The 23179-nt window shown below is 51.8% G+C and overlaps 1 protein-coding gene across 5 annotated transcripts in view; it reads left to right on the top strand.

The window, feature by feature from the left end:
* Nucleotides 1-23179, top strand: part of LOC128573581 (tyrosine-protein phosphatase non-receptor type substrate 1-like) — a 43082-nt gene that overhangs the window by 17320 nt on the left and 2583 nt on the right. For 4 of the 5 annotated variants that reach the window (XM_053573836.1, XM_053573839.1, XM_053573837.1 and 1 more), the window contains exons 3-8: nt 2111-2461; nt 7760-8077; nt 8676-9008; nt 11192-11305; nt 14197-14221; nt 20809-20860. In XM_053573836.1, the coding sequence (XP_053429811.1) occupies nt 2111-2461; nt 7760-8077; nt 8676-9008; nt 11192-11305; nt 14197-14221; nt 20809-20860 (1193 nt within the window). The remainder of the gene's footprint in view (nt 1-2110; nt 2462-7759; nt 8078-8675; nt 9009-11191; nt 11306-14196; nt 14222-20808; nt 20861-23179) is intronic. The other variant, XM_053573840.1, reaches the window with a different exon arrangement.

The raw sequence follows: 23179 nt of genomic DNA, 5'->3' as shown, positions 1-23179 counted from the left end.
AGTCCTTGGGGGGCACTGGAACCCCACGTGGTGGACTGGGGGCCCAGGGAGGCTGGGTACTGAGCTGCCTCAGAGGGGAGTCATGTTCTTGCCCAGGCCTGCTGGTCACAGCACCTCTGTTTCCTCTAAGTGGCATTTCCAGTCCATCCAGTCTCCCATGCCAAAATGCTCACCCTCCAGGAATGTTCCTGGCCCAGTGCTGCCTCTGGTGCTTCTACCTGCCCCTGTGGGCCTCCCACATACCTGGCCAAAAGCCCCAACACTCTTGTCCTGGCTGACACTGGCCAAGCCCCTGTCCCTCATGGGCTCTGGTTCTTCCCCATCCCCTGTGCCATGGGGATCAGGCACACTCTGCCTGGCAATCTGAGACTGGCCCCAAGGGTGACCCCTGGCTGGAGGCAGGGCTGGGTGATACTGGGAAAGGAGGGAAGAGGCACGACAAGCCCAGATGACCCTGAGCTTGCCACAGTCCAGGGCAGGCCTGGGTCCGTGAGCCTCTCTTAGGTGCCCCACCCCTGCCAGCAGGGTGGTGCCAGGCCATGGCGTAGCGGGCAGATTCACCAGGAGAGCCAGAGGGGCTGCTCACGGCATCTGCTGCAACCCTGTCTGATGTACAAGACAGAGGTGGCCCAGGGCACAGCAGGACACAGTCACACGGGGTCAGTGGAGGGCTCCTTTGGGGCCCTGGGTTGCCGCTCTCTGCATACCAGGCAGATGCCTCTTCTGTGTCCATCTCACAGCAGTCTCCCCGGCTCTGTCTCACTCTCTCACTGTGTCTCTACCTCTGTGTGTATTTCTCTAAGGTCGTTATGATCTGCCTTTCTTTCTTGTCCCCTGTACCTCCCCCGTGCTCAGGAGCGGGGCCCTGGCTGTGCCTTGGCTCCTGCCTGTTGGCGGCATGTTTCACAGTAGCCTCCTCCTGCCTATCACCTTCTTGGCTGTGCCCTCCTCTCTGCTCCCCATCTCTCTACCTGGGGTCCCTGTCTCATGTGCCCCTGTGGTCTCTGATTTGGGGCTTGGGTCCCTACCCACAGCTGACCTATCAGACTCCTTCCAGCTGCCCAGTCAGGAGCCTTTGTGGCCTGGGCTGGGCCCAGCTCCTGTGCATCCTGTGTGCTCCACATCATCCAGTGGGGGCCTGGCCCACAGGGGCATCAGTGAGGGGCAGTGGGAGTGAGGTTTGAGCACCAGCCCCCTCCCCATTTATTCATGTTTGTGTAGTAACAGCAGGTCCCCATGCCCAGCTCCGTGCTAAGTGATCTCATTTTCCTTTCAGAACAAAGCAGAGGCCTGGGGGTCTTCTGCCCACCTTGTAGATAAGGCCTTAGCAAGCCGGGTTTCAAACCAGATCTGATGGCTCCAAAGACCAGATGCTACTTTTTGACCCTGTCCTTGCCTGGCCTGGGCTTGTTTGGACCTCCCAGAGATCCCTCGAAGTGCGGTCCTAGTAACTACTTCACAGATGGGGAAACCAAGCCTGAGAGAAACAGTAAAGGGCTCTGCCCAAACAAAGGGCAGGTCTCACTCTTGTGCAACACGTGGCAGTTGTCACAAACACTTCGCACGAGTACCCGCTGGGTTGTGTCATTCATCTATGCGACGCCCCAGGGTCACAGCCGTAAGCCACTGGGCAGGGCTTTAACCAAGTTCTCCTGCCTTACTCCTAACCCTGACCCTGAGCTCAGCGTCCCCACTCACGGCCTACTTTTTGCTCTGAAACAGAATCTGAGGGCTTGTAGAGCCCCTCACCCTCAGCTCCCGCCTCTGAGCCTTTGCCAGGCTGTTCCTGTGAGAAACACGGGCCCCTTCCTCTCGATAAATTTAGATTGGAATTCTAGGACCCAGCTCAGAATTGACTCTTCCATAGAGGACTCAGGTACCCATGCTTTGTGGCGTCACTCAGCCCTCTGGGCCTCAGTTTCTTCATTTGTAGCACAGTATCCTGTTATGGGGGTGTTGAGAGGGTTGAATGAGGTGACAGAAGCAGAGTGCTGTGCTTACGGCCCTCTCAGGGTGTGCACCAGACAGTGGCAATTGTTGCCAATGAACACTTGAGAAAACATGCAGTGTCACATAGGTGGATAAACGACTGCTCTGTGTGTCCCTCCAGGGATGACAGGAGAGGAGCTGCAGGTGATTCAGCCCGACAGGTCAGTGCCAGTCGCCGCTGGAGAGACGGCCACTCTGCGCTGCACTATGACCTCCCAGGTCCCCGTGGGGCCCATCAGTTGGTTCAAGGGGACTGGGCGAGACCGAGAATTGATCTACAGTCAAAAAGTCCACCCCTCCCGGGTAACAAACATCACAGATCACACGAAGAGAGACAACCTGGACTTTTCCATCCGCATCAGTAACATCACCCCAGCTGACGCCGGCACCTACTACTGTGTGAAGTTCAAAAGAGCAACTCCTGAAACCGTGGAGTTTAAGTCTGGACCAGGCACTGAGGTGTCTGTGAGTGGTGAGTGCAGTGGGGGCCTCCTCTGTCCCCTGATGTGTGATGATAAGTCAGTAACAACACTCTCCAGGCTGAGTAAAAAATCAGGTGTGGAGGGTCCTCATTTTCATGATCTGATAGCACCTCTGCTACACAGCAGGAAAGTTGAGGCCTGTCAATGTCATGTTACTTTCTCCAGGCTCCACAGCTGGTAAATGGCAGGAAGTCTGCACCCTGACCTGCCTGGCTCCCCAGCCCTTGCCTTTCCCAGTCTGGCCCAGCCCTTTGGTCCCACTGATGGGAAACTGACAGATTGAATGACATACCCAGCCACAGGCCAGCACTGACCTGCTGCCCCCAGAGAGCTCTTTCCCCTCTGGGACGCCGAATCTCCCTTTATGCAGCAGGTACCCATTGAGAACCTACTGTGTGCTGGCTCCTCCCTGGGTGCTGTGGAAACAGCAGTGAACACACAGGCAGCACTCTGCCCCTGGGAAGCTCAAGTTCTCCTCCCTTCCAAGGAGGAGAAGTCTGTCCAGGGCAGGGAAGGGATAGATGTGTTTTCCTTTATTTTGTCTTCAGGAACATCCCACTGGGAAGATTCCTAAGAGTCACAAGTTCACTGTTCAATCTGATGGCCATGGTAGGAAGTTGGGTGTGTGCTGAGGGTCTGTGCAGAAAACTCTTACGTGTTTCAGGGACTGAGGCAGTCACAGAAGGCTCCGAGCAGAGCTGGGTCAACTCAAAACTCACTCCAGGGAAAAGGTTCCCCCATGGGGGTGACTTAGGGGTTCCCCAGTGGAAGCAGCAAAGAGGCTCATTTTGGGTTTTCTGCCTAAGGCTCTGGATCTCCTCTGTCTCAGAATCCTGGCCATGAGCACAGGAAGGACCTTCAGGCCACTCAGCCCAACCCCCTTTACAAATGGGGAACCTGAGGCCTTGCACAGGATCACACAGACAATTAGTGACAAGACTGAGACCAGAACCCAGATCTGATTCCAGGCAGGCTCTGTCCTGGTCTGGTTATCATATACTCTGCATGGAGGAGTCCAGTGCATCGTAGGTGCCGGATCAAAGCTCCTAGAGCAAAACCACTGAGCAGGGAGCCAGCACTTTTTCTTCTCATCACATTCCCAAAGGTACAGGATTCCACAACCCCATTTAGAACCTGAGTCCCCTTGTTGTTTGGAAAACCTCTCCAAAACTTAAGCTTTATCGTTCCATATAGAGATTCCATATCAGGAAATAGAGAGCTTGTTTGACAGTTGCAGAATAATCCACTGTGTGGAAATACCAAAATTTATATGATAGTCTTCTATGGATGGATATTTGCTTTGTTCCCATCCTTTAGCTAAGGCCGTGCCGCATGGATGGGTTGTTACGTGCACTGTCCTGCACTGCACAGGTGGAAGATGCCTACCAGAAATGGCATCTCCACTCAGAAGACATGAATATTTTAATTTATGTGGCTATTGCAAATATTTGATCCTAGGTGTTATAGCGTTCAAGTTCCCCGTAACCCTGGACATAGGCAGGGAAGGTGGCTTTCTCCTGACTTTGCAGATATTACAATTAGAGGCACAGTAATCCCCAGATGGCACATCCATGCCCAGGCCATCCCAGCCAGGAAGTGGCTCAGGCGTGACTCAGGTCTGCTGGCTCCTGGCAGAGGCTCACTCCCCTTGGCCTTGCCCTCGGCCTAAATGATGCCCTGGTGAGATAGGCAGGAGGCGGGTCAGGGGCCAGGGGGTGACAGCTGTGCCAGTGATGCCTCCTCATCCTGCCACTTTCTCCTGTAACCAGTGCTGTCAGGGAGGGGCCACCTGCTACCTCTTTACAGATGGGGACACTGAGGCTCAGAGAGAGGACCTGACCTGAGAGCAGAGGGGAGCCGAGGTTTCAACCCTACATCCTGACGCACAGCCCCTGTCCCTGTGGCACCCAGCCATGCTGGTCACAGTGTGCGCTACCCTTCTACTTCTAAGCTCCTGCGCTATTCAGTTGCACAGCAATAAGCACCAAAACCAGACAAATCAGAAACAGTCCTGTGAAGGCTGGAGGGGCTGCTTTACACGGCCAGTTCCTGCAGGACCCGGCTCCACACAGGAGAAGTACTCAAGGCTCCTTCCCTGAACAGCACTCAGGGACAGGGTCTCCTCTGCAGCCCCTGGGCTGCTAAACACCAAGGATGAGGAGATGAGGGATTTCCTAGTGGAGTCCCTTGTGAGCAGGAGTTCGAGTTCTCCCCTCAGCTGTCAGGAGCCCCCGACTTCTGTTCCTGGCTGCCGGGTGATCAGGCCTAGGCACCCCGGTTGGGGGGCTATCCCTAGAGGTGCTTCAAGTTGAGAATCTCAGAGGAAGAAATCTCAGAGGGGGTACCAGTGTCAGAACACTTGCTCTGCTGACAGACATGGAAGCTTGAGGGGCACAGGAAATGCCCACTGGGACACATGGGGGACAAGGAGACAGTGTGGTCATTCCAGACTCAGTTTTCTCATCTGTAAAGGGTGACAATCATGGACTCCTTTAAGAGAGTAGAAAGGATTTGAAATCACCTAGCACATTGTAGGCACTCTCAAATCTAGGGGTGACACATTCAAGATTGTGTGACCTTGGGCAACACAATTCCCTTTGTCGAACCTCCGTTTCCCCATATGTACAATGTGGACAATTGCACCAAACCCTCCAGGGTATTATGAGGACACAGTGAGCCTGGGGTGAGAAGAGACCTCAGTAAGTCGTGGGCTGTCATCAAGGTCGTGTGGTCTTAGGCAGGTCTTGGCTTCCCTTGAGTCCACGGTTTCCCATCTGTGAAGTGGTGATGGTCATGGCTACCCTTGGGGGTGCTGTGAGGACAGGAGGGGACATGCGTGGAGCCTCAGGGGGTGCTATCAGGGTTAGTATGAGCATCTGTAGCACTATGGTTACGAGAACAGGGGCAGGAGCCCCATTGCCTGGGCCACACCCCAGCTCTGCCACCTCCCAGCTTGTGGCCTCAGAGAAGCCCCTGCACCACAGTGAGCCTTGTGTCCTCACCTGTGGGTGACAACACCATCCCCACAGCAGGGGCGGGAACCAAAGGAGTCAAATGTACAAAGTGCTTGGAGCAGAACTCAGACCGTGTGCACCATGTGTGTTGGGGCCATGAAACATGGTAGGGCCCTTCCCCTCCAGGCCTCAGTGCAAATGGGACGGGGTGGGGGCTCTCACCTACCACTTCTCTGTAGAGTCACCTAGGAACCTTTGGTAAACCCAGCTCTACCTAGATATGCCAATTTAATTGGTCTGTCAGGGCCTGGGCACCTGAAGTTCTTAATAATCCAAAGACTAACACACAGGGCAAAGGGAGGCCCTGAGTCACAGAGGATAAGTTGGGTGCCCCTGTTCCTAGAAAAGGTGGTCCTCTGTGGTGTCAAGTGAAACAACAGCTTTTCTAGGTGTGGGGACTTCAGAGCAGCCTGTGCTGTCACTCTGTGGAGGTCACAGTGGCCTGGCCATGCTCTCAGGAGCATGGCCGGGACTAAAGTTCTGCTCAGACCCAGACTTGGTGCTGGGGACCTTCCTGTCTTAGACATGCCCGTGTCTACACAGGCTCTGGAATCCCAGCACATCCTCACAGTTCAGCCCCAGAACCCTCACTGCCGTGACACATCATGATGTCACTGAGGACCCTGTTTGCTCTTTGCAAAATGTTTCCATCTCTTGTAAATGGCTCCTCTGGAGGGAGTACCTGGGATCTTGTCTGTGTTTTGAACCCCATTTACCAAAACTGTTTCCTGAGGGTTGTTCGGTAGAAGAGGAGAAACTGGTCACTTGGTGGTTTTTGCTCCAGTCATGCTTTGGGTTTTCACGGAGCTGCAGGGGGCAGGATTTGAGACTTTTCCTGGTGTTTCTCCTCTGCTGTGTTCTGCCTAAAGAATAAATGTGTAGTTTCAGAACCAGTGGTGCCAGACCTCACGATAACAGTCGTGGCTGTTCTTTATTAAGCACCTACTACATGCCAGGCTCTGTGTGTTCACTTGTCCTCACTCACCTTACCAGGGTGGGGATTTTATCCACTTTGGGCCCTCGGCCAGCCAGGTCCTCTCTGAGCCTTGTCCTGTAAAGGGGCTCACCGAGGACCCCTCCCAGGGATGGGGGATCACAGAGCTGAGGGCCCAGAAGGGCAGGTCGTGTCAGGCTGAGGAGCCCTTGATAAATGGGGGCTAATTACAGCTTCCTGTCCCTTTAGGGACATCTGGGCTGCTGTGTTTTGATGAGGTGACTTCTTCAAGTGACACCCTTCTTACTAGTGTCGTCTAAATGCTGCTGGGTGTTAGGGAGCAAGTTAATGTTCACAAATGCAAATACGTGTGATAGCCGCTTCCTGGTGACTGCTGCCCCAATTAGGTGCAGGGAATAATCAGCAATTTGGGGACTCAGGCCCCATCCACGGAGAGAACCTGCCCTGTTGTTCTGATCCACCCAGGAAGTGCCTCTGCCTGCTCTGGTTTCCTGAGCCTGGGTCTCTTGTCATTAACCAACAGTAAAGAAATTAAACACCTTTGGCTTTCTCTGCGCTGAGTAGTCTTTGTTTTCCAACTGAAACTGACCCAAGAAAACTGCAGATTTAGAAAATTATCCTTCTGCCCTCTCCCTTTCAAATTTAGGACTTGACACAGATTACATCCTCCTGGAATATTTGTGGGAAGAATGAAAAATAGGAACTAAATTCATAAATACCTTATGGAAGAGCTCTGGCTATGTGTAAAGTCGGGGTTAAAGGTAGATCTGTGGTTAGTTTGTGAAGCATCTTCTGTGTTTGATCCAAAGCAAGACTGCTTTCATTGCCGCATTGAACCCTCCCTGCACCCAGGGTGGGCAAATGCTGCTGTCCCATTTCACAGATGAGGAGCTGGATGTGCCAGGCCGCCCCTTTGTGGGCTGTTCAGGCTGTGGGCTCTAACACTAGTGCCACATTGTCATCTGTTCCCTGCACTGACTCCTATAAACAATCTCTCTGGGGTTGGCGAGGTGTCAGAGGAGGCTGGCTAGGAAAAGTTATCAGTAATTTTGTCCTTGTGCTGAGATTGGGGGAAATCACCCTGTACAGAGAGAAATCCTGCTGGGCCCTGCCCCCTACTCACTGTCTGACCTCAGGCTGGTCTCACCGTTTCCGAAACTTTGTGTCCTGGTCTATCAGCTGAAGTGAAGGAAGCCACCTCCCAGTGTTATCATAGGATTAAACAATAATGTCTGTAAAGATCCTTGACAGGGTCACATGCCTATCATTAGTGATGGTCATTGTAATCACGTCTTCTGTTTATAAATGCTCCTTTTTAGCCAAACCCTCTGTCCCTGTGGTATTGGGTCCTGCGGCAAGGGCCACAGCTAAGCAGACGGTGACCTTCACCTGTGAGTCCCATGGCTTCTCCCCCCGAAACATCACCCTGAAGTGGTTTAAAAATGGGAATGAGCTCTCGGATGTCCAGACCACTGTGGACCCCACAGGAGAAAAGGCCTCCTTCCGTGTAAACAGCACAGCGAGGGTGGTGCTGGACCCTGGAGATGTCCACTCTCAGGTCATCTGTGAGGTAGCCCACGTCACCTTGCAAGGGAGCCCTCTCCGTGGGACTGCCAACTTGTCTGAGACCATCCGAGGTAGAGAACCCTACACCCGCCCCGAGTCCACCCCTAGCCACCAAGCCTGCTCCTCGCCCAACCTTTTGCCCCAGGGCTTAAATGCCTGGAATCTAATTCCTAACTGTTCTGTTTTTCTACCAAGTGCCTATGTATGCCACTCACATCATCATTCTGATGGCACCTCCCAGGTGAACACCCACCCTGTGCCAAGCACTGTGCCTAGTAGGTTTGTTTATTTCACCAATAGCAGCTGCAGCTATTGAGCACCTGCTGGGAGCCACACCCCACGTGCTTGGCAGTTTCACCTGTTTTGCTACAGTTATTACATTCTGACTGAAAATCTGTCGTAAATTACATAATGACTGAAAATCTTGTTGATTTCGGTCATTATTACCTTGAAAGGTACTACCAGTCATTAAACACCCACTGTGTGCCTGGCATTGAACTTAGTACTTTTACTTATACCCGAAGAGTGCCCTCAATGTTTGAGCACCTACTGCATGCCTACCACTGTCTGGCGACACCCTTGCCCTGGTGGGGAAGCTAAGTTACTCAGCCCGTCCTCTGTGACCTGCCTGTGTCATGAGGTCAGAGCTTCTGCCCTGTGCTGTTTCAGTTCCGCCCACCTTGGAGGTTACCCACCAGCCCACGATGGCGGGGAACCAGGTGAACGTCACCTGCCGGGTGGAGAGGTTCTACCCTGGGAAACTTCAGCTGACCTGGTTGGAAAATGGAAATGTGTCCCGAACCGAAACGGCCTCGACCCCTGTAAAGAACAAGGATGGGACTTATAGCTGGACAAGCTGGCTCCTGGTGAACTCCTCTGCCCACAGGGACGCCGTGGTGCTCACCTGCCAGGTGGAGCATGACGGGGAGCCACCGGTCAACAGAAACTATACCGTGGAGTTCTCTGCCCACCCGAAGGAGCAGGGCACAGACACCACCACTGGTGAGACCTCCACTGCAGCTGACCCAGCTCTTTTTAAGTTTTATCTCAATTTTGTCCTTTTTTTTTAATGTTAAAGGTAGTCTGTGTGCTTATTATAGAATAATCTAGATGTCTATAAACATAAAGCAGAATTTTAAAGTCAACTCAATTCCCTCAAATCCCACAGTCCACCATTTACTACGGATGAGAGTCTGGTGCACGTGCTGGTGTATCTTTTGACGTAAATACGTATCACACGAGAAAAGCAGGGCGGGAGGGAGATCACCGTTCACAGTGTCCCACCTTTTGCCTTCTTTCCCTGACAGTCGTTACACCCCTGTTCTTTGTCGGCCCACCTCTCTTCCCACTCTGCAGGCACTGCCTGGGTCCCCAGGCTGCCGTTGGGAGTCTGCCCCACTGGGAGTGGGGGCGGGGCAGTCAGGGTGGTCGCAGCTTGCGATAAGGGCCAGCATGGTGGCTCATGGCTGTAATCCCAGCACTTTGGGAGGCCAAGGTGGGGAGATTGCATAAAACCAGGAGTTCGAGACCAGCCTGGGAAACATAGCAAGATCCTGTCTCTACCAAAATTATTTAAAAATTAGCCAGCGTTGTGGTGCATGCCTCTATTTAATCCCAGCTACTCAAGAGGCTGAGGCAATAGGATCACTTGCACCCAAGAGTTCAAGGTTGAAGTGAGCAATGACTATGCCACTACACTCCACCCTGTCTCAAAAAACAACTACAGAAATACTGTAATTGACATCTTTGTGTGCATTCCACCCCACATGCAAGTGTTTCTGGGGGACCATGTCCCAGAGCACTTTTAGGCCAAAGCACACACTCGTTTACGTAATAAGCACATACTGAGTAACACTGCCCCTCTTCCTGAGAGAGCCGAGGGTGTCTGGGTATCATTCACTCAGTCCCCTTCAATGGGGCATCCTGGGTCCAGGGCATGTCTGCTTTTTGAAATGGCAGCACCTAGTTGGCATGGCAGTGCCACCATTAAATTTTTCATCACCTGTCCTCAATGTGGCTGGTACTTTGCACGTAGTAGAAACCCTTGAATGGATTTGAACAGAGGCATTTCTCCCTTTATGCCCTCTTGGGGAGGCTCTAAAGCAGCCTTGGGGCCACGTCTAAGGGGTCTTTTACTACATCAGATTTATCAGGTACACTGCATCAGGGACAGGATGTGTGGACTTCCACTCTGGCTTTGTCACTGGCTTGCTGTGTGACTTTAGACAAGTTAGGGCCCCTCTCTGGGCCTCTGCCTGTTCATGGCATTATTTAAGGAGATGAGCTTTTGACCCCTCAGCTCTCAGTCTCAGCTGGTTGCGCCATGACTGCCTTATTCAGCATCATCACTTCAGGGCCTGGCACACAGTAGACACTCAGTAAATAGTTTCCAAGAGGATGGAAACATGAGCTGGCCAGTTAGTTGGTAGTTGGCTAGTTAGTTGGTTTATAGTGACTTAGGTAATCCTCACAGCTGTTCAGTGAGGTAGGTATTACTGTTGGCCCCAATAAAAGAAGAGGAAGCCAGGGTGTTGGAGAGGTTTAACTGACGTGTCCCAGGTCTCACACCTAGTTGGGGGCACTGATGTGAACCTGTGCTTCTGCCCCTAACTGACACTGTGCTGTAGTGCAGGCCCCTGCCTGTGTCTGTGCCTCCACTGGTTCTGGTTCAGAGCTCCTGAGCTGGCTCCGAAGCTCAGCGTGCGCAGCCTGGGTCCAGGGCATAGACCAGAGGTCAGCCCCTGAGCTCTGCAGAGCCTGGCGTCCAGCCAGCATGTCCACCACTCCTCACTGTCGCTTCTTGTCGCGCCCCCATCTCCACCCCAATAAGCACACCCAGTTGCTTATTCAGTTTCTGATGGATCTTTGCTGCCTCTATGGCCATTTTGTGGTTCACTCCAGATGAGAAGGACCGTGTTTCTCTTCTTCAGAAGAGAGATTTCTGCTCACATCCAGCACCCAGGGTTCCTCTATGGCTGTTAGCAGCAAGTATTTTTCCTCCTGGCATCTCAGGGGCAAGGGTGTGCAGACCCATGAACGTGCCCATGTGGCTCAAGCCCTCTGAGGGGCCCAGCCAGATGTTCTCGGTTAATGATGCCTGCTCAGTGGTGGAAAGGAGCGGTGGGCTTTGGTTTTCTTTGTTCTTACTCTGCACACATGAAGTCACTATTCCCTGTGGTCCCCAGACATGCCTACCAAGAAGGAATGGAGCGTCTACGTCGTGGTGAGTGTTGTGTGTGCCTTGCTGGTGGTTCTGGCGATTGCAGCCCTCTACCTCTTCCGGATCAGACAGAGTAAAGGTGAGCACCTTCCCTTCCTTCTCCCTAAGCATTTGCCTCTTGACTGTCCTGCTCAGGGGGAGAGGCCACTAGGAGCCCAGGCCTACAACAGCTTAAACCATAAGGACATCAGTGACTTCCAATAGCAGGAAGACCAGGGGTCTCAGTGCTGGGGCTGGGGCAGCAGCTTTACCACGTTTGAGTCTGCTGGGTCACTGCTTGGCCTGTCCCTCTGGTTCTAAGATAGTCACTGCTGCCCCATGAGGACATGGGGCCACTACCCAGAGGGGAAGCAGGGGGCTGCCAGGGTGGTAAGAAGGAGGTTGGGGACTCTTATGTACCTGTCTTGGGAAGGAAACTGTCTTCCCCAGGAGCCACCTGGAAGCTTGTGCTTCGCTCTTACACACCCAGGTTGTATGCCCAGCCCTGGACGGGAGGCTGGAGGAAGGGGGTGATAATACCATCTCCCTCCAAGGAGTACAGCTTCTGTTGTCAGTATTGGATGTGAGCTCAGAAACGAGCTACCTCTCCGGAAAGTCCCTCTCATAGGGGCAAGGTGTGCATAAGCTTTGACTGCCCAGCATAACACTTTTCAAACCTAGGGCGGACATCCCCTCCTTGGGGTGTGCATTGTGTGTGTCTGTGTATGCGCAGCGCAGAGCCGTGGGTGCTGTGGCGAGGATTCTGTCCTTGAAGTCAGACAAACCAGGGTTCTGGAACGTTGATATATGCTCTAAACAATCAGTTTGGCTTCCATGGGCCTCAGTTCCTCATCTATAAAATGGGTTTAGCAGTGCCCATCTTGGAGAATAGAAGGAGACCCAAATAAGCTCATGTGAAATAGCAGGTCTAATAACATTCTAGAACCTCAATAAATAGATATTCCCTTTCCTGCTCTTGGAGGAGATAATTTTAAGCTGGTATTTCTGAAACCGTTTTTACTATAAGAGATAGAAATACATTTTATGTCTCAACCCAACACACACACGCACGCCTGCATTTATGTATAAAATTGAAGCTCTGGTATTTTCCTTTTCATCACACTCTATTCTGTTTTCTATTAAAAGTGCTGCTTTGTGAGCCGCTATGACCCACAGCCTGCAAAGTACTCTCCCAACCTGTCCTAATGCAGCCACGCGCCCTGCTGAGCTTAGACAGGCGTGTCCTGCATCAGCCACACATCATCACTTCTGTGCTGCGTCCACCTCTGCCCCCAAGTTTCCCTCCATCCTGGGCTGGCTGCGAGGACTCTGCTGGGAGTTGCTGGCCCTAGCTGCCATCTGGGAGGGCTAGAGAATGTGTCACTGGGAGATCTACCTGATGGTTTCTCTAAAGTACTTGAAGAGCCCCCAGTAGGAAGGACCCCTCCTTAAGTAGGGAGTCCAGTCCCTTGCCCCCCAAGAGTGACAAGCCAGCTCGTGGGGTGGAGCATTCATGGTGGCCATTAGTGAACTCCCAGCCATCCTTTCTAAGGCTCAACCCTGGGCACCATGCCAGGCTGCTGACATACAGGTGCTCACTGCTGTGGGCTTAGGTGAGGGAGGAGTGGGTTTCCAAGAGCTGCCCATGCCGGTGAGGGCCCCCCAGCCTGAGTGGCAGGTCTGTGTGCAAGCACAGGCTCCGGTGACAGGGACAGCTAGCCCTCACTCAGCAATTCCAGCTTGCCAGGCTCTACTCACAGAAATTTACCTGTAGTAACAGTCAGTCCTCACCACAGGGCTCGTGGGGGATATTACTGACCCTATTTTACAGATGAGGAGACTGAGGCTTGAGAAAGTTGTAAAGCTTGCTCAGGGTCTCAGAGCCAGTAGGTGGTAGGGCTCATACTCAAATCCAGAGAGCACATCCAGGGCCACTCTGAACACTCATCTCTCTCCACCCTAATCAGACACCCCTTTTTTCCTCTCTGGGCCCTGGGGGGGTCCCCCCATCTTCTACCTCTCAGGACTCACAGTACTGTGTCCCAATTTCAGCTCAACGCTTAGCACCTATGTGAGCCAAGCTCACACCAAAGTCCCATTGGTATAAAGTGGAGGCAATAGGTGTCCTGTCCCTGGATCCCAGAGGCAACTTATGTCCCGCACTCTATACCCTTGTCAGCCTCTACTGAGATGTCACACACAGAGCTGCAGCGTCCTGGCTGGCCTCGGCCCACCTGAAGACCCAGTGCCCGCCCAGACACTGAGCGTTAACCTGACAGTGAGAATCCTTGCACCTCGGCAGCCTCCTGCCCATTACTGCACGCATTGCTTTTTAATTACAACTTTACAGCAAAATGGGAGACAATGGCTGCTGAATCTTAGAGGCTTCTCTGTGGATTGCCCTGTATTGCTGGTTTAAAACCTCTGAAGCAGACCAACACTCTTTCCTCCTGAGAGCCTTTTTTGAAAAGTGTTGACATATAAGTAAACGGTTGCTTAGCCCAACCCTGGAAGTTACAATAGCTCGGAGAGAGCAAAGTGACCCACCTACGGTCACACAGTAAGTGATTTAGTGGCAGACCTGGGGTTCATACCTGACTCCCTATTCACAGCCCTATTAGAGTCTGTTTTGTAGCAGTACAGGCCCCAGACTGGGACCTGGGTGTGCTGGAGGAACTCCACTGAGGTTTGTGGTTGAATGGAGGTGAGGCCCAGGCATTGGGCCCCTCCCAGGCTGAAGGCTGCTTTTGGACCTTGGCTATTTTCAGAAGTCAGAAAGCAAGAAGGCCTAGCCTACCCCTCATAGGCTTCCTTGATGGAAGAGAGGGGACCACCCCACTGCATGGGTGTGGGGGTTTCCTGTGGTTCCTAGGATCTGATTTCAGTAATTGCTCCCCACATCCCTGGAGGTAACCTTTGCTCCCAAATAAGTTACATAAGAAAACTATGTTTATACTTAAATGACTGGCTTTTGTTTGTTTTCTCTTTCAGCCTCGGGTTCCACTTCTTCTACAAGGTAAGTATATGACTGGCCCAGGACTCTGGCAATTATTATTTGGCTGTTTGACAACCCCCACCCCAATATTGCAGCACGTTCGTAATCCACGCCCACTGTCCCTCACTCCTGCGCCGGTCAGCGTTTCTATTTCTTTTGAAACCACCTCAGGCCAGGTCTGTTTTTGATCACTGTCCCAGAGGAGGGGTCTCGGCCACGGAGGCACTGATTTTGTGCCTGCTGTGTGCAGACAGCAAGGCCCTTATCTAGTCCCTCGTGGTCTGTGCTCACAGACATCCTGTCTGTGCCTCTGATGCGTGCTCCCCAGATCCAAGTTGTATACTTTGCCGTTTCCTTTGTTAGTAAATATTTGTGATTACCTCAGTGCGGCGTGGCCCAGGGAGTGCCGGGTGAGTAGGACAGAGTCTGCGCCCTCCGGAAGCTCACAGCTGGTCAGGGCAGCAGGGGAATTACATCACAGCCTGTATGTTAGTTTATTGATCCACGTTTACAGTGTGGGTTGCTGAGCTCCTACTGTGTGCCAGCCCCGCTCTGGGTTAGCTGGCGGTACAGCAGCGAGCAAGATCAGCCCAGGCCTTCATGGAACTCAGGCACCAGTGAGGGAAGCAGGCAACAAGCAGGGAACGATCCATAACGTCACATGCATGTCGGGTGGTGACGCCTCATACATACCAAGGGGAAGGAGGGGAATGGCAGGGGGTGGTGTTGTCAGGCAGAGGAAGGAGCCACCCCTAAAGAGGTGGTACGTATGAGCAGGGACCTGTGGCTATGGGGTGTGGAGGGAGGAGCACATCGGGGCGTGAGAACAGGCAGTGCAAAGGCCCTGGGGTAGGATGTGCACCAAAGAACGGAGGTGGCCTGTGCATAGGGCCAGACAGAAGGAGGGGAGGGCAAGAGACAGATCAGGGAAACGCAGATGCTCAGTCCCTTCACAGAAGCCCAGGCAGCCAGGTATGTCATGAATCGTTTAGCAAAAAGGCTTTTTCAGCTTTCAGGAAAGCCTCTGATCTTCATCCCCAGCAGAGCAGGGGCAGCACCCCAGTCTGCCATGTGAATGTACCTGCGTGGAACAGGTGGACATCCATGCTAAGGGTGATGAATAAATAAAACTATAAATAGCTTCATGTTAGTTCAGGTCAGGTTTTGCCACCAAATGGGTTATGTCTCTCTCACGATCTTTTTTAGAGCTCTCTAGATTTCAGAATTGCAGAGCAGGGACTGAGAATCTGGAGTAGGGCCAGTGGTCTGAGGCCTGTGGCCATTAGAAGGACTCAGGCTGGCTCGGCACCCATAGCTCAGCAGTTAGGGTACCAGCCACATACACCAAGGCAGTCGAGTTTGAACCTGGCCCAGGCCTGCAAATAACTGCAACAAAAAAATAGCCAGGCGTTGTGGCAGGCGCCTGTAGTACGAGCTATGTGGGAGGCTGAGGCAAAGAGAATCTCTTAAGCCCAAGAGTTAGAGGTTGCTGTGAGCTGATACCATGGCACTCTACCTAGGGTGACATAATGAGACTCTGTCTCAAAAAAAAAAAAAGGACTGAGGCTTTTGCCTGCAATGGGATGGTGAGCCACAGTATATATGTAATCTGACTTGTTTATATGTGTCACCCTGGCTACATGTGGAGCCCAGGCAATAGGGGTGATGATGGAGGCAGAGAGGCCCATATGGAGAATATTGCAGCCATCTAAGCAGGAGAGGATGGTAGCCTGGGCCCAGGTGGTGGAGTGGACTGAGAGAGATTCAGATTCTGGATGTCTGTTGAAGGTAGAGCCAAGAGGATGACCTCAAGGTTGAGGCAGTGGAGTGCTGTGTCCTGAGCTGGGGTGCACAGTGACGGGTATAGTGGTGTTACAAATATGGTGCAGAGTGGTTGCACGTAGCAGGAGCATCTCTCCTGCCCAAAGAGGCTCTAGGAGGCATCGCGTGCCCCCCTTTTGTCCATCAGTCTGCTATAAGCCCTGTCAGCCTCCTGGCCCCCTCCTCCCCTGTACACGCAAAGCCACATCCCCTGCAGGATGAGGCTCTTCACTGCATCCCAGGGAGATGTGTTTTCCTATAGTCAGGCCCAGGCCCATCACACTCCCACACCTAGCACACTCTTCCAAGGGTAAAATTCGTTTCTATCCCTTGCCAAAAAGCCTTCCATGGCTCCCTGGGGCCCTCAAGATAAAGTCCAAATGCCTGCATTTGCATCACAGTTTCACTTCTGGCCACCCCTTGTCCTTGCATGTGGCAGCTCAGCCACACTGTGCTCCCTTCCCTCCTCCCAGTCTCTGGACCGTCATCTCCTTCCTCCTCACCCTGATGCACTGGCCTCTCCCCTGGGATGTGCTCCCCAGCCTTGTTCACATGCCACACAGGACACGTGAGAACTGCACTCCCTGAAAGTGCACGGCATGGTAGCTAGAGTGGGGCCCTCCTTTCTCCTGGGCACCCCTGGTCCTGCCTCTGAGCTCAGCAAGGGCATCACCTCAGGGTCAGGGGCTTCTTGAGAGCCTTCTGGTGCCCCTGCACTGACACCAGTAGGTCTAAGGTGTCTCTGCACCTGTCCCATTTTAGAACCCACCCTTCTTAGGGCAGGGCAGGGACTGTGTCGAGGCCTCATGTTCACTGCTAGTAGCTACTGAACTTGGCACTGTGTCTGGATTAGGATAGGTGCTCAGTAAAGGTTCGTGGAATAAAGGAATGAATGAATGAATAAAGCAACAGCATTCGCCAGTCTCTTCCTTCACTGAATCCCTAAATGGCTTCCTTTCAGTGGCTACACAGCCCCAAATCCAGAAGGCTCTCTCTTTCCCTTTTTTGTCCTGTTTTTGTTGCTGTCATTTTTTTTTACACTTCTCCTGACTCCCCAATTAGACAATGAGTTCCAAAGAGAAGAATGTTGTCAGTGATAATAGTGACAGCAGCAGCCACCGTTTATTGAGCACTTACTGTGCTCCTGGCACCGTCTGTGCTTTTGCATATGTCAGCCCATTTGTGATTTTAACTACTGCAAAATCCCTGCAGTTTATTTACTCTCTTTTCTGTACAGAACGGTGGTTCTCAAACTGGAGTGTGCAGCAGAGTCCCCGGAGGGCTTGTTAAGGGATTACTAGGCCCCACCCCCTGTGTCTCTCATTCCGAATTTGTATTTCTAACAAGTTCTCAGGTGGCGCTGATGCTGCTGTTGTTAAAGCCACACTCTGAGAACCCCTGTGCTGGGAGGTTATCATATTATTGTCCCTCTCCTGTGGTGGGAGAAACCGAGGCTCAGAGAAGTTCCCCAGGTCCCACAGCTAGTAAGTTGGGGAATGACGACTCCAGCTCCAATTTCTCTGGCTGGTGCTCATCCCCACTGCTCACAGCAAGTGTTTCTTGCTACCTATTTCTTCTTCCCCAGAGAAGCCAACCATTTTCTGCCTGTTTTTTATTTTTCCAGTGTGAGCCTACCAAGGGAGCCATGATGTCACTTGCTCCCTTTCATCTCTAAACCAAAGCAATAGCTAGTGAGTGGCAATGGTGGTTTCCCACGCAGCGGCCGGCTTCAGCTTTGGCTTGCTGGGATCAGACGCTTTCCAGAGGACATTGGTATGGGTAACCACTGGGCACCTCAGGGAGGCTGCGAGGGGGGAGGCTGCCGCTTTGAGCTCAAAGGCTGTTCAGGTTGCAGGGCTGCTGGAGGGATTGGCTTCTTCTAACTCTCCGGGTTAGGAATGTACGAGCAGAACATTGTCTGTAATCTTCCCCAGCTCAGACAAGAGAAAAATGTGTCTCTGCTCCCTTAATTGGGCACTGGGGTTCATTCTATCGGCCATTTGTTCACTTGTCAGACATTCACCGCATTTATTCTTGGAATATTTAGGGCTTCCCTGCTTCTTTCATTTATTCATCTGGACTGAGTGAGGCTTTGAGTGGGGGGTTAGCCGAGGGGAGCAGAAAAGAGGCAGTCATGGTCTCATGCAACTTAGGAGCCAGCAGGAGAGATTCATTCATTCCTTCACTCATTCAGCAACTACATATGGGCGGCTGGTGGCCTGCCTGCCCAGGAGTGGGTATTGGAGCCTCAGCGGTGAGTGAGACGAGCCCCCTAGTTCCTCCTCACAGGGTCCACTGGGGATGCAGGTTGCTAAACAAGTAGGAAGGTTAATGAGCGGTATGATGCAGGTGCTGAGGAAATAAAGGCGGGTAAGGGGTGGAACAGAGTGGGGTGGTGGGGGTGGGGCTGTCAGGGAGGGCTCGTCTGAGGAGGTGACATTTAGAAGGAGGATGAGAAGGCTCTAGCCATGGAGGTACCCGGGGCAAGAATAGACCAGAGGGAGGAAACAGCCAGTGCCAAGACCCCAAGGCAGGAGCAAATGGACATGTGCATAGACCCTGGAGGAGACCAGAGTAGCGAGGGCAGGAGAGGGATGGAGACTAGAGTGGTCAGTGGGCAGAGCGTGAGAGCCTTGCTAGTGGGGATCTGGAGATGGATTTCATGATGTGATGAGAAGGGAATGAGTGTTCTGAGCAGCAAAGTAATGTGACATCATTTATGCATTCTAAATGTGGAGTCTGAGGTGCAGCGGGGCAGGAATGGGGGTCAGGAGACCAGGAAGGAGGCTCCCTCATGCATCCGGGGAGCCAGGATGGTGGAGAGCACAGGTTGCAGTGGCTGGGTTTGATAGACACTTTGGAGGTGAAACAGACTAGCCTTCTAGTGGGTTAGATGAGGTTGCGACAGAGGAGAGAGGAGAATCAGGGATGACTCCCACTTGTCTGGCCTGAGCTCAGGGTGAGCAACTGCAGAGCTGTTCCCCGAGATAGGAAAGGCCAGAGGAAAGGCAGACACGAAGAAACGGGTAACTGTTTACAGTCTGAAATGCCACTTGGAGAGAAAGGAACTTGATGTTTTGAGCATGGAGTTTGGGGGCTCAGTGAAGGTTTCTCTGGGAAAGGGCTGTTTAAAATAGCATCTGGGAGAGGAGTGAAACGGATAAAGAGGTAGGGAGGACTGAGTGTGCAGAGCCCCGGGGACAGCGTGAGGGGCGTTCATTCACTCTTTGGGCACCTGTGCTCACGTGGTGAGGAAGCATGGCAGACAGACAGACCCCGGTATACACCAGACATGCAGACATGCAGGGAGGTTTGTGATTGCCATGTTCGGGCAGCCCAGCCAGCCCAGCACTGGGTGGAGAAAACTTCTCAAGGAGGTGACACCGTAGTTGAGTCATGAAGGAGAGGTGAAAGTTAACCAAGAGGAAAAGCATTCAAGGGAGTCATTCATGGCTGTTGTCAAAGTATAAATATGGTGTGGAGCCCTGAAATATTTGGCAGGTGGGTAAGTGGGTGCATGATGAGGGCAAGGGAGTGAATGAGCCTGGGGAGGGTTTCAGCATGCCAGAGTGCGTGGGACTCTGAGCAGGGTGATGAGTTGGACTTGAACCAGACCCCTTCTGGGGCTGGATGCCAGTGGGATGTGACTGGGTCTGTGTGATCTCCCCTACCTGACGTGTCTCTGCTCCTGGAGGGCTGTTGCTGTAGCCACGTGGGGCCTGCCATTGCCCTAGAACTGCTGTTTGAGCCAAGCACTCAAGCCAAATCCATTAATAATCCAATGAGCAATCCAAGCCCCATTGCTCATTTCTGACATTATCCAGGCTCACGTCCCCAGAGTTGCCAGCATGAGAATTTACACAACTCCTTCTGAACCAGTGGCTCAGGTTTACTTATCACCGTAACCTTGCTCTTGAATGAGCCAAGCCTGGCTTCCAAGGACAGAGTCAAGTGTGTGAACAACTTCCTTGATTTACCAGGACATCTTGGTCTTTCTTTTTACTTCTTTTTTAATGATAATATATAGATGTTTTATAATACAGAGCACTTGGAGAATATGAGAAGTTAAAATGAAGAAAAAATACCTTGCAAAGACCACCACAGTTAGCATTTTGCTATGTTTCCTTCCAGTGTTATCCACACATTTTTCATAATTGAGAAAATCCCACAGAGAATTTCTCTTTTTCACTTATCGTCTTAATGTAATCATTTCTAATTTTAAAAGAATATACTGTCTTATAAACCTTTTAAATCTTTATCTGTGAATTTATCCTAATTTCCTTAACCAGTCCCAATTGGCAAAGCCCTACGATGAAAACTGCCCTCCCCCATCCCACCCATGATAAATGCCTTTATGTTTAAAGCTTTTTCTGTGTTTGAATTCCTCCAAAAGAAATGCAGTTATGAGTCAAAAGATGAGGACACCTTCCAAGCTCTTGATTTTGCCAGCTGCTTCCCAAAAGGGTTGAGCTGATTTGTCTCTCCCACCAGGAACACATGAATGTGCCAGTTAGATTCACCTTGCTTCCCCCAACACCAAATATTACAATTTTTAAAGATCCTTGCCAGTAGAGTAAGTTAAAAAAAAAAAGTGCATTGTTTAAAATTCCTTTTTCATGAGATTGACCCCTTTGTCCAAACATTTGATAAGCAGTTGTATTTCTGTTGTGAACTGTTCATCCATGTCCTCTGACCATGTCGGAAGTGGAGCCTAAATGTTATTCTTATCAATTTGCATGAGCGCTTGAGATAGGGAGGGTATTTTTATCTGTCTCTTTCCTTTTTAGGTTGCATGAGCCCGAGAAGAATGCCAGAGAAATAACCCAGGTACAGTCCTTGGTGAGACGCCCTTCCTGGGAATCTCTGTGGTGTGATTTTCTTGTATCAACCGGAATTGCAGATCCAGATCTAAATTAAGACTCTTTGCAAGGATGCGGGGCGGGTGTGGAGGATCTTAACATTCCTGACTTCCCCTCTGGCCTCAGCGCTACCCATTGCACAACTCTGGTGGGCTCTGTTGGTAGCATGTCCTATGTCAGTGGGGCCCTGGAGCCAGGTGCAACCTCCCTCAGTGTGGATTAACCCCTTCCTGCCTCCATGCACTGGCCCAGGCCGGTCCCTGCACCAGGAGCACCGTCCCCAGTCCTCTCCCACCTCCCCCTTTGGGGGCCTCTCTTGCCTTTGCTGATGAAAAGACCCATGTCATTAATTGCCTCACTCAAGGGCACACTCCCTCAATCTGGCGACTTTGGGTTGGTATTGCTAAGGTATTTTTCCAGGCAACATGGTTTCTGAGAAACCTGGCCCTCTCATCACCAGCTGACACTGTCAGACCTTGGAATCAGAGGGCTCCTCAGCATCTTGTAATAAGAGAGGCCTCACTGTGAACCCAGAACGAGGGAGTGCCACCTGTCCTTGACATTTCCAGGACTGTTGTCATCGTTTTAGATGTAATCTAAGGAAGGAGGCGGGCTGGTGACATTATTTGTAGGCCAAAATGTGTGGGGTCTGCTCTCCTGACCTATGGGGCCTCCTTGGCAGCCCTGGGCTTGCACTCAGGTTGTAATTAGGAAAAACAACAATTTCGAATTATGGGAGAGGGAGGCCTTTTCCTTAGCCATTGTAACTATGGGCTTTGTTCTGGAATCTTCTGGGGGAAAGGATGGTGAGAGGAATTGGTCACGTTAGAGGCTTAACCAACCATCCACAGTGTTCCAGGTCCTGGACAATGAGCAGGACAGTCACAACCCAGCTCTTGTGGAGCTTTCAGAGGTGCCTAGGACTCCCTGTGCCAGGTGCCAGACCTCACCAGGCAGGAGTCACAGCCTATGGACTTGGGTTCAGGGACAAAAGCGAGTGGCATCCCTAGGGCTCAGAACAGAAGAGCTGTTGTAACATTGCACCCTCAGAGTCCAGCAGACCTTGGTTCTTTGCCAGCTGGGTGACTTTGGCCAAACCATTTAGCCTCCCCTGGTCTCAGTTTCTTCACCCTATAAAAGGGAATAAATAATCCTTTCCGAGGAGAGTTGTGGTAAGGCCAACACGAGGTGATGTGTGTGATTCCATGGTGCATGGAGGCCCTGAGAACTGTGATCAGCATCATTTTCATGCACTGACTACAAGAGGTGGTGGTTGTGGGTAGCTCCACACTGCCTCTGCTGCACAGATGCCGAGCACAGAGGGAGCAAAGTTTATAATTCATGTTGGGCAATTTTAAGGCAGCAGTGGCAGGTGATAAGATTAACACATGGGGAGGTATTCAAGTTTGCTAAGTGGTTGATGATTGCTTGCATTTATTGAACATAAAAGCTTGCTATGTGCCAGGCTCTGTTCTGAGTGTTTTGCCTAGATAATCTCATTTGATCCTCTCAGCAGCCCTGGCAATAGATACTGTTAATATCCCCACTTTACACATGGGGAAACTGAGGCCTGGAGAGGTTAAATGAATTACCCAAAGATTCGAACTCAAGCCTTCTGACTGTGGAACATTCACTGCCTGCTGACTGGCGGTTTCATTCTCACACAGCCTCTGTTCTCTATCTCCTGGTGCCCAGCTTTACCCAAGTGAGGCTGCCATCGTTTTCATCTGCTCTTTCATTCATTAATTCATTCCACATGGATCGAGCTGCTGCTTGTGCCATCCCTGGTATTTGCTTCCTAATAAATACCTGTCGAGTGAATTAGTAAATGAATGAATGTCCCCACCCACAGGGACAGCAGCATCATCTCAGGCCCAAAGATGGACACAGTCCTCTAAGTAGTGGGCACTGGCTGGGGAGTGAGGGGCCAAAGAAGGACAGAGAAGGAGCCCTGGGGCCAGAAGGAGTGGGGGGCAGAGAGGGGTCTTGGGATGAAGCCACATTGAAGCTAAAATTTCCAGGGTGGGTTAGGATTTGTTACAAGGGACAGACACTCTAAGGATGGACGTGTTAAAGGGGTGAGACCTGCAGGTGTTTCCAGCTGGGAAGAGGCAGGAGCAGGAGGAGGGGACATTACAGTGAAGCTGTGCAGTGACCACACTGTGTAGTTCAGAAGGACACATCAGGCATGAGGGAGAAGGTAGACGGGAAGGGGTAGGGCTGGAGGCAAGTGGTTTTGGCAGAAGAGGGACCTGGATTTTGACTGAGCCAGTACAAGCCAGGAGGGGACAGAAGCACC

This window comes from Nycticebus coucang, chromosome 21, assembly GCF_027406575.1.
Source record: "Nycticebus coucang isolate mNycCou1 chromosome 21, mNycCou1.pri, whole genome shotgun sequence".
NCBI lineage: Eukaryota > Metazoa > Chordata > Mammalia > Primates > Lorisidae > Nycticebus > Nycticebus coucang.
This window is presented reverse-complemented; position numbering and strand designations above follow the sequence as displayed.